We start from the raw sequence: 9,625 nt of genomic DNA on the forward strand, positions 1-9,625 counted from the left end.
TGTCCTGGGGTGCATCAAGCACACCATAGCTAGCCAGTCAAGGAAGGTGATTATCCCACTCTGCACTGCACTGGTGCGGCCCCCACCTCGAGTACTATGTGCAGTTTTGGGTGCCTCAATATAAGAAGGACATCAAACTATTAGTGTGTCCAGAGGAGGGCGACCAAGATGGTGAAAGGTCTTGAGGGTAAGACTTACTAGTAGCAGCTGAGGCCACTTGGTTTGTTCAGCTTAGAGAAGAGAAGGCTGAGGAGGGACCTCACTGCAGGCTACAGATTCCTCAAGGGGGGCAGCGGAGGGGGAGGTGCTGATCTCCTCTCTCTGGTGAGCAGTGATAGGACACGAGGAAATGGAATGGAGCTATGTCAGGGGAAGTTCCAATTGGCCATTAGGAAAAGGTTCTTCACTGAGAGGGTGGTCGGTCCCTGGAACAGGCTCCCCAGCAAAGTTGTCACGGCACCAAGCCTGTCAGAGTTCAAGGAGCGTCTGGACGATGCTCTTAGTCATATGGTTTAGTTTTAGGTAGTCCTGCAAGGAGCAGGAGGTCGGACTCAATGATCCGTATGGGTCCCTTGCAACTTGAGGTATGCTATGATTCCATGATATAAATTTTACAAAAAACTCATCTTTTTTTTCTTCCTTGGTGTCGGAAAGGTCAAATGTATATTCTTTAATGTGAAAACTTCTACCTTATGTCTGGTATTGCTTCAAAAAGGAAATTGTAATAAAAAACTTGCACCACTAGAAATTTTAGGACAACAGAGAACATTAATTTTTATATCAGATTAAATAAGAAAAAATAATCAAATTTTTTTATAGTCATTTTTTTAAATCTATGCTGTGCCTTGTAGAAGCTAATTACCAAATCAATTGTTGATGCACATTTTTTGGATTTTGGTTTGTAGAAGGCTCCGGCTGTTTGAATCCATTTTACTTAGTTATACAGCAATTAGAATGCTTGGACTTTCTGCTTAATTTTTTTTCCAAATTACATAAATCTACTACTTATTTCAGGAGAAATGATGGTGTCACCGTTAAATAGTTCAGATGCTTCAGAACAGAAACAAGATAGTCCAGGCGTTTGTCGCTTTCTGAGAGAGGAATCTCTAAAGTCTATGTTTGATGCGATTTCCACGAAAACTCCTGAAAAAAGAAAAACTGTGCTGGAAGAAAATATTAGTGTGGATAGTTTGTCAATAATTCCAGAAAAACAAGCATCTCGGGTGAAACCAGGAAGTAAAAGGGGGACTCCAAAGCAGAACTTGGAGCCAGTTGAGGTCGTGTCAGGCATCAAGCAGCTTTTAAGGACCCCAGAGCAAAGGTCAGAACCAGTAGAGGCCTTGTCAGGCATCAAGCAGCTCATGAAGACCCCGAAGCAGAAGTCGGAGCCTGTAGAGGCTTTGTCAGGCATCAAGCAGCTCATGAAGACCCCGAAGCAGAAGTCGGAGCCTGTAGAGGCTTTGTCAGGCATCAAGCAGCTCATGAAGACCCCGAAGCAGAAGTCGGAGCCTGTAGAGGCTTTGTCAGGCATCAAGCAGCTCATGAAGACCCCGAAGCAGAAGTCGGAGCCTGTAGAGGCTTTGTCAGGCATCAAGCAGCTCATGAAGACCCCGAAGCAGAAGTCGGAGCCTGTAGAGGCTTTGTCAGGCATCAAGCAGCTCATGAGGACCCCAAAGCAAAAGTCTGAGCCAGTCGAGGTCCTATCAGGCATCAAGCAGCTCATGAGGACCCCACAGCAGAAGCCAGAGCCAGTCGAGGTCCTATCAGGCATCAAGCAGCTCTTGAGGACCCCGCAGCAGAAGCCAGAACCAGTTGAGGTCCTGTCAGGTATCAAGCAGCTCTTGAGGACCCCGCAGCAAGAGTTGGAACCTATTACAGATGAAATTGCCTTTAAAAGATTGCTGAAGACTCCAGTACAACAAAGGGAAGCAGTAAAAGATGTGGCAGGTGTTACTTTAATCAAGAAAACTCCAAAGCTGAAATATCAACCAGTAGAAGACATGATTGGGGTCAGCCGTATTTTCAAGACACCAAAGGAAAAAGTTGAACCCATAGAAGATATGTTTGGTATTAGTAGACTACTGAAGACTCCAAGAGAGAAGCATCAACCAGTTGATGATTTTGTGGGTCTGCAAAGGCTTATGGCAGAACCCAGGCAGAAATGTTCTGATTTTGAAGTGGACTATGTTGGAGTTATGGAAATGTTTGATATACCAGAGGAAACTAAGGTAAAATACTTACTTAGCTTTTGGAAGGAATGTATTTAGACTTTGAAGCCTGTGGTTGAAACAAATTCTTGGGCCTCCTAGTATGACATCTTGTATGCCAAGTGTATCAGCACTTAAAATATGTCATACGTAACCTCTGGAGGAAAAGATACCTTCCAGAAAAGCACCTCATGTTGACTTGAAAACTGTAAAGATGGCAATCTTTTTTTTCCTTAGCAGCTTTGTCCAGCTGAATGCCCCCCTGCTAGAAAACATAGCTTATTACAAATTTGAATCTGAGCACTTTGGGGTTTTTTTCTGGTCATTTGTTCCCATTATGTTTAAAGCACCCTTTAAATTGCTTACAAACTATAATTAAATTCTTTCTCAGCCTTCCTTTCCATAAGCAAGGCATATGGTTGGGGTTTTTTTGTTTTGTACAACTGCTTCACGTACTATAGATTAAATTTTAAGCTCTGTTTTTCTTTGCACATCCAAAAGTGTTGAGCATTTGACAAAACATGTTACCATGTGATCACTTGATTGCTCACTATGCCCCTAAGTCTTTCATTCATTGCTTCCTGAATGGATGCCTATTTTATAGAGATAGCTTTATCACTGTACGTTTGCCTGTGTTAATGTGTATTTTCTTTGAAGGAACCCTGTCTAAGTAGTTACTGAGGTTGCTCTGGGTTACCATTCTGACCTTATAATACACAGCTTCATCACTCTTGTAACTTGTGAATTTTATTAGTATTAATTTTTATGTTCATTCCCAGATCCATAGGTAAAATGTCAAATATCACTGGGCTTAGTTCTCATCAGTGTAGAACTACAATAAAACACTACAAAATACTCAAACGATTTGGCTTCAATACCCCAAATTCCTTTTGAGCACTCATTTAGACACTTTTCAGCCAATTTAATTAATACTTTTTTTAACTCTATGCAACGTTTGTTGTCTTTCACTTTAAAAACTGCTACAGTAGCTCAGATAGCAAGTATTAAGTTTGATATATTTGTGTGCCAATATCAAATATAAGGATGCAGTTACAAAACTAAGTTAATTTTATTTTTACAGAAAAGTATTTAACAAGACTTCTTTCAGCTATTACTATACATTAATTTGGTATTGGTTGGCTCCATTATTTCTTGTCCTGTTGGACGTGTGTTTATTGATTATTGTTTATTCCCTTAGGTCAGATCAGTAAATGTTACGGATTCTAAGCAAGAAGATACTGCACCTCCTTGTACTAATTCTGGTCATAAATATGGTAAGTACAAATACTTTTTGCTTTATCTAGAGGAATAATGAATATGCAAGGTAATATATGTTGTTATGAAGTTTTAACATATGTTTTAAAAATTCAAAAATACACAGTGCGAAGCGTGCATAGCTCGTGGAATTTGTGCAGTCATCCCTAATGAACACCAGGTGCTGGAATTCTATTGGTTCAGAAGTAACAGTGTAGTAGTTTGTTGGTGTGGTAATGTTGACATCTCCAAACATACCAGTGTAAAAAACCTGATGTTAAGGTCTCCACTTAAAATTATCTTTTTGCAAAGACTTTCAAGAACATTGCTTAAACCTATGAATGCTACCTACTAAATATTCCAAATGTCTTTGGTCAGAAGCCTGGCCTTTACTCTAGGAAGTGGTTAAAATAATTATTTATTTATTTACTTATTTATTTATTTATTTCTAAATTAAGAATATTAAGTGTGATTTGTTTGAGCAAGATAACTCTCTTAGGAAAATCAAAACTCACAGATACTTTGATCAGGCATAGTAACGTATAACTTTTGTTTGTGCTCTTTTCTATGTAAAAACTTTCAATGGGGGAAAAAAAACTGTTTTAGAAGACAAAGGAAATATTTCACAAGGTGAAGATTCTCAACAGAAGGAATCAACTAGTGAAGACCAGTCTACCCAGAGACCAACAAGGGGCAGATCACGGAAAACAATACATCCTGCTTCAACAAAGCAGTGTGAAAAGGATTTGAATTTAAAAGAATCACAAGGTCTCGAAAAGAAGAGCACCCAAGAGGAGATGGGAGAGATCAGTACTTCAACTTCAGTAGCTAAAAAGGAAGGAAGAGGAAGGAGAACAAACTGTTGCTCACAAGAAGAAACTGTTTCAAAGCACCCTGATCAGGAAAAAGTTGAAACTCTTTCATTTGTGGAACCACATGGAGCTACTCAAAGACCAGAAAGAGGTAAAAGGAAAGACCTGAAGGAGTTAAAACATCCAAGTGAGAATCTTGAGTCTTGTGGCAAAGGTTCTTCAGTGCTAGGAAAAGAACCTGCAAATATGAAACAGACTTTGCAGGAGTATGGCATCAATGACGTATTAGAAACTGAAGATGATCCAACCATAAAGATAGTAAGTGTATCTAGTTGCATTCAAAATGAAAATTGTCAACTGCAAACAGGTTTAAGAAAAAAAGAAAACAAATCTAATGAAGGTGGTGTAGAAGATAGTGAAGAAATGCTTCTGTCACCAGGGAAGAGGTCTAGGAGGGTAAAAAAAGTAGAAAACACAGAACCACTGATTCCACCCAAAAGAGGAAGAAGAGCTAGAAATGACCAAGTTAAACAAGCTTCTTCAGAGGACCTTCATGGGACAACAAGGAAGCTTTGCAAAGACCCATCAGCAAAGATGATACAAAGAGATGAACAGACTTTTGACAAAGATACTGAGACTGCCACAGCAGAAGAATCTGAAAATGGAACTAAACTTGAAATAAAGATAACAGAGAAAAGAGTTAAGTCTTTAAGAAGTGCTAGAAAACACTCAACTGAAGTAAAAGCAGACATTTGCGGCATGGCACTTGGAAATATAGAAAACATTCAGAAAACTGAGGAAACTTCAGCTGAAACTCATACTGAAACACAATCACACATCAAAAATGAGATTAAAGTATCTCAGGGAGATGAAACAGAAAATGTTCAGGAAAATACAACAGAGGCATCTCAAAGATTAAAGGCGGAGTCACCTTCTGGAGAGACAAACAAAATGCCAGTTACTGCTCTGAACTTGGAAGCAAACAGAAGTGCAGTACAAGAAACAAACAGAACTAGGAACAGGAGAGGCAAAAATGACTCTTTGGAGAAAAGGACTGATGAATTTGCCAAAGATGTAAACAACCCAGAACTAATTACTCCCAAATTTAAGTCAGAAACAGAAATGGACAAATCTCTCAAAGATTCTTCGAGCTCTGTTTGTATCAAGAATACATACCAAGTCACGAAGGACCATAACAACCCAGCTGGCACATCAATACCTGCTGCAAACAGTGACAGTCTTGCTCGTAGCCATCAAAAGCGGACAAGAAATGAACAGGGAATACTTAAACCAAAGCAAACTGAAATCCTGCAAGAGAATCAAGCACAAAACAATGGAACTGCATGTAGAAGGGGTAGAGGTAGACAAGTTAATTTTGAACTTAAAGAAGCCAGTTCCAAAGTGGTTGGAGGAAAAAGGAGTTTACCTGGGGATGACAAAGGAATGACTTACAAAGTTGGTCAACATGAGACTTCAGAAAATCCTTCTTCACAAGTAAGGAGGAGCAGAAGAAAGCAAGCTGATTCCATGCCACAAATAGCTTGTTCTACCTTTATGGAAAAACAAACATTAACTGCAGATCATAGTAAAGATGAGGCTTCTGTAAAGGAGCAAGATTCAGCTTTGGAAGTTACTCCCTCTTCAACAGAAGACAAGCCACTGAGACGAGGGAAAAGACGAGAGGTTGCTGCAGCATCACAAACATCTAGATCTCTTTCTATCAGAAAAAGACGTGGGTTGCTAGAAGGTGATGATAAAAAGATGACTGTGAGAGAAGATCAAAATCCAGCTTTAGGAAATAAAACTTTGCAGGCAAAAGCAAATGCATCAGCAAGGGACAAAAGGAAAAAGATGGATCTAACAGCAGAGGCAAAAAGTTCATCTTCCCTTCAGAGAAAATGTGGCTTGTCAGAAACTGATGATAAAGAGGAGAGTATTAATGAAGAACAAAATATGCCTTTGGAAACAGTGTCCTGTGCAAAAGAGAAGCCATTAGGAAGGGGCAGAAGGAAAGAAACTGCTCTGGCATCACACACAACTGATTACATTTCTCTTAGAGGAAAACGCGGTTTGCCAGCAGATAATGGTAGGGAAGAAGCTCTGAAAGAAGATCAAAATGTTCCATTAGAAACTTTTGATTCACCTGTAGAAGAAAATCAACTAAGAAAAGGCAGAAAGAAAGAAATTGCCCTCTTGTTAGGAGCCACAAATTGTACTTCTATTCAGCGAAAACAGGGCTTATCAAAAGAAAGTGGTAGAAAGAGTAATTATGGGGAAACAAAAAAGCTGATTTTGGAAAGTTCTGCTTCCCAAGAAAAAATGGGTCTTTCAAAAGGGAACTCGAGGCAAACAGTCACTTCACTGTCTCTTAGTTCTACCTCACTTCAAGGTTTGCCAGAAGATGGTAAGAATGAAACTCCTGAAGAACAACAGAGTGTACTTCTGGAAGTAGCTCCATCTGAAAAAGAAAATCCATCAAGAGTGGGCAGAAAGAAAACGATTTCTTCCAAATCTGAAGAAACTAGTTCCACTTTTCTCAGGCAAAAGCCTGGCTTGCCCAAAGATAGAGGTCAAAAGAGGATTCTTAAAGAAGGTGAAGATACACCTCTAGAAAATAATTCATCTCAGGGAAAAACAAGGCAATTGAGGAATAAAAGGAAAAAGGTAGAATTCACATCAGAGGCAGCTACTTCTACTTCTATCTGTAAAAACGGCAACTTACCAGAAAACAGTAACACTTCGGAAACTCAAAATGTGTGTTTGACGTCCACTGGTTCCGAAAAAAATAATCAGTCTGGAAAAGGAAAAGGGTTTAACCCTATACAGCAGGCAACTTCCACTTGTCGCAGAAGAAAATGTCAGTTGCCAGCAGATGACTTAGCATCCAAAAAATTAAAATCAGGTGAGGCAAGAATTTGCTTTCTATTTTCTAAGTATAGCTAAGTTATTTATAGATATAACAATAACGTGTACAAAATTCTAGTATAACTGTGGGCTGCCATGCTTTAATATAGATAGAGAGTAGGTCTTCAATATAGCAAGAAGACTTAAGTAAATAGGGTCTATGTTATCTTAGGAAAAACTTCTTGTTTATATAAGTGGAAGGGATTGGTTTTATGGGATATGACATGTATTCTTCCTCTGTTGGGGGTATTCAAGTGTCTTCCTGCTCTTCTATAATACATTCTCTCTCAATCCATAACAATAAATTGTAGTTTAGAGTAAATACAGCAACTAACGTGCAGAAGAAGGTGGTAATGACAGAACATGATAATCACATGTTTGTAAAACCCATTGTTCATCTTGTTTTCTCCTAAATACCATCTAAGCTCCTGCTTTTATATGTCTAGGTTTTGGAGGACCTTTACAAGTCATCAGTTGTTTTTTGAAGTTGATGCTAGAAGGGCTTGAAGCTGTATTTGAGCTAAAAAGACAGCAAAAGTTCCATGCGTCTCCCATTTCCTCCTTTACTGTTTTGCTTTCCCTGAGCCAATAGAACTCTTGCTGCAGACATTTAAAATATTCCCTGGAATCTTCAGCTTGATGTGATGTAACTTAAAAACTACCATGATGCAATTAGAAAATATTATCAAATACATGTATGCAAATGGAAATAACAATGAATCTTTAGAGCTACACATTGAGGAATTTCCTGCCAAATTGTGTTAAAAACCTTATCGTGATTTGACCATGCCCTTTGTTTCATTTCTCTTTGGCTCTTTCCCTTTTCTATTGCATGTGCTTATCCTCATATAACATGTACATGTATTTTGCCACGTATCTGTCTTCGTTTGAGTTTTCTTTTGTTTCCCTTTACACACTTGCCAGTTCCTGCTTCCTGATACTGCTACATGTACTTGCCAAATGATTGAGCTCTTCTGATGCTTTACTACTGGATTTTCTCTTCCAGGGAGGTGATCTTTCCCCGCATAGATTTTAGTGACGGTTTCTGTCTGGTGCTTGGGTTGATGCTGATCTCTTGGAGCAGCTTAACTTTTCTGTGCTATCTAGATACTTACGTAGGTGTCTAGTCTTTTCTTTACAGCTAAAAGCCTGACTTTCCAGCTTTATCTGGACCATAAAACAGTTACTATATTATTTTGCAGGATTTTTCTTCGGTGTTGGATATGTTTTAGTTCTACATATCAGTAGAAGGAATTTCAGCTAAAATGGTAGCTAATTGGTTTTGGTGCTCTCATTAATGTTAACCTACTTTCAGAAATAGCTGTAAGTCCTCAGGGATCTATCTTAAAGGATATTGGATGTGCAGAAGTATGGGGTTTGTAACTGGTTTGTTGAATTCATAGATGTAATCTTTGGAATGTAGTCATTAGGGACATTCCCTTTAAAAACAATGTAACTGAAGATTGAATTTTGTATAAAATGTTTGATTTATGATAGAAATTTACAGTTAATTTTTTTGTGTACAAATAGAGAATGATGAAAAGAGATTGCTACAAAAAGGAAAAAGAAACAGAACTGAAGAAGAACTTGGCGAAGAGGATATAAGGGCTACTCGGACTGCTGGAGGGACGGACAGGAAGACAAGATCAAGCACAAGAACAAGTGCGAGAACAAGAAAATAGTCTTAACAGTCACAGAACCAGTTTTTAAATCAATTCAGTAATGAAATTGCAGTTTTTTAATGTGACTCGATTTGCACTCAGATTTTAAGCCCAGATTTTGTAAAGCAATCACTGTATTATGATATTATCAAAATATATTTCTTAACTTTTTACAAATACAGCGTAGATATCTGTTTTAATAGATTTGTCTATGTGTAGTGGTTCCTAAACCATGGACTGCTTGTGCAAAATTGCAAACATAAAAATGAATCTTTTTGTAACAATATTTATCCCTCTTTTTCTGTTGATCAGTTGCTTTATTGCCAGTTTAATTGTAAGCTATTTTCTGCTTAAATTTTCATGTGCTTAAGTCTTATTTTTCATTACAGTTCTGTAAATATTCTTTAAAAACTATAGATGTATTAGCAGAACTATTATGCTGAAGTTTTGATAATTTTTTTTAAAAAATTTAAGTTCATTGTACTGAAAAGTGCAGATTTGTAAGTCATTAAATTTGTGAACAATTTGGGACTTGTGTGTTTTGTGTTCTTAAGAACAGTTAAGAATGTGTAATTACTACTGTCCTCTTACAAGCATATTTCAAAGACTCATCCTTCCTAGCGACGTGGTGCGTTTTTGAAAGCGTGCAGTGGGTTTTCTGCAGCGCAGATACTTGTAAACGTGGCCCCACTGTGCAGCACTTCCATGTGTAAGTGAGTGTTGGTAAGAGAGACAGGAGTAGTGAGTGCATGAAGTTGTGATGTTGCCCCTCTTCATAGAGTTGCAA

General features: G+C 38.3%; 1 protein-coding gene across 1 annotated transcript in view; it reads left to right on the top strand.

The window, feature by feature from the left end:
• Positions 1-8,859, top strand: part of MKI67 (marker of proliferation Ki-67) — a 23,894-nt gene extending 15,035 nt beyond the window's left edge. The window contains exons 12-15 of the mRNA XM_019471705.1: positions 1,015-2,228; positions 3,406-3,481; positions 4,068-7,175; positions 8,708-8,859. Coding sequence (XP_019327250.1) covers positions 1,015-2,228; positions 3,406-3,481; positions 4,068-7,175; positions 8,708-8,859 — 4,550 coding nt within the window. The remainder of the gene's footprint in view (positions 1-1,014; positions 2,229-3,405; positions 3,482-4,067; positions 7,176-8,707) is intronic.
• Positions 8,860-9,625: the final 766 nt, after the last annotated feature.

Source organism: Aptenodytes forsteri, unplaced genomic scaffold, assembly GCF_000699145.1.
Source record: "Aptenodytes forsteri isolate BGI_AS27 unplaced genomic scaffold, ASM69914v1 Scaffold15, whole genome shotgun sequence".
NCBI classification, from domain to species: Eukaryota; Metazoa; Chordata; class Aves; order Sphenisciformes; family Spheniscidae; genus Aptenodytes; species Aptenodytes forsteri.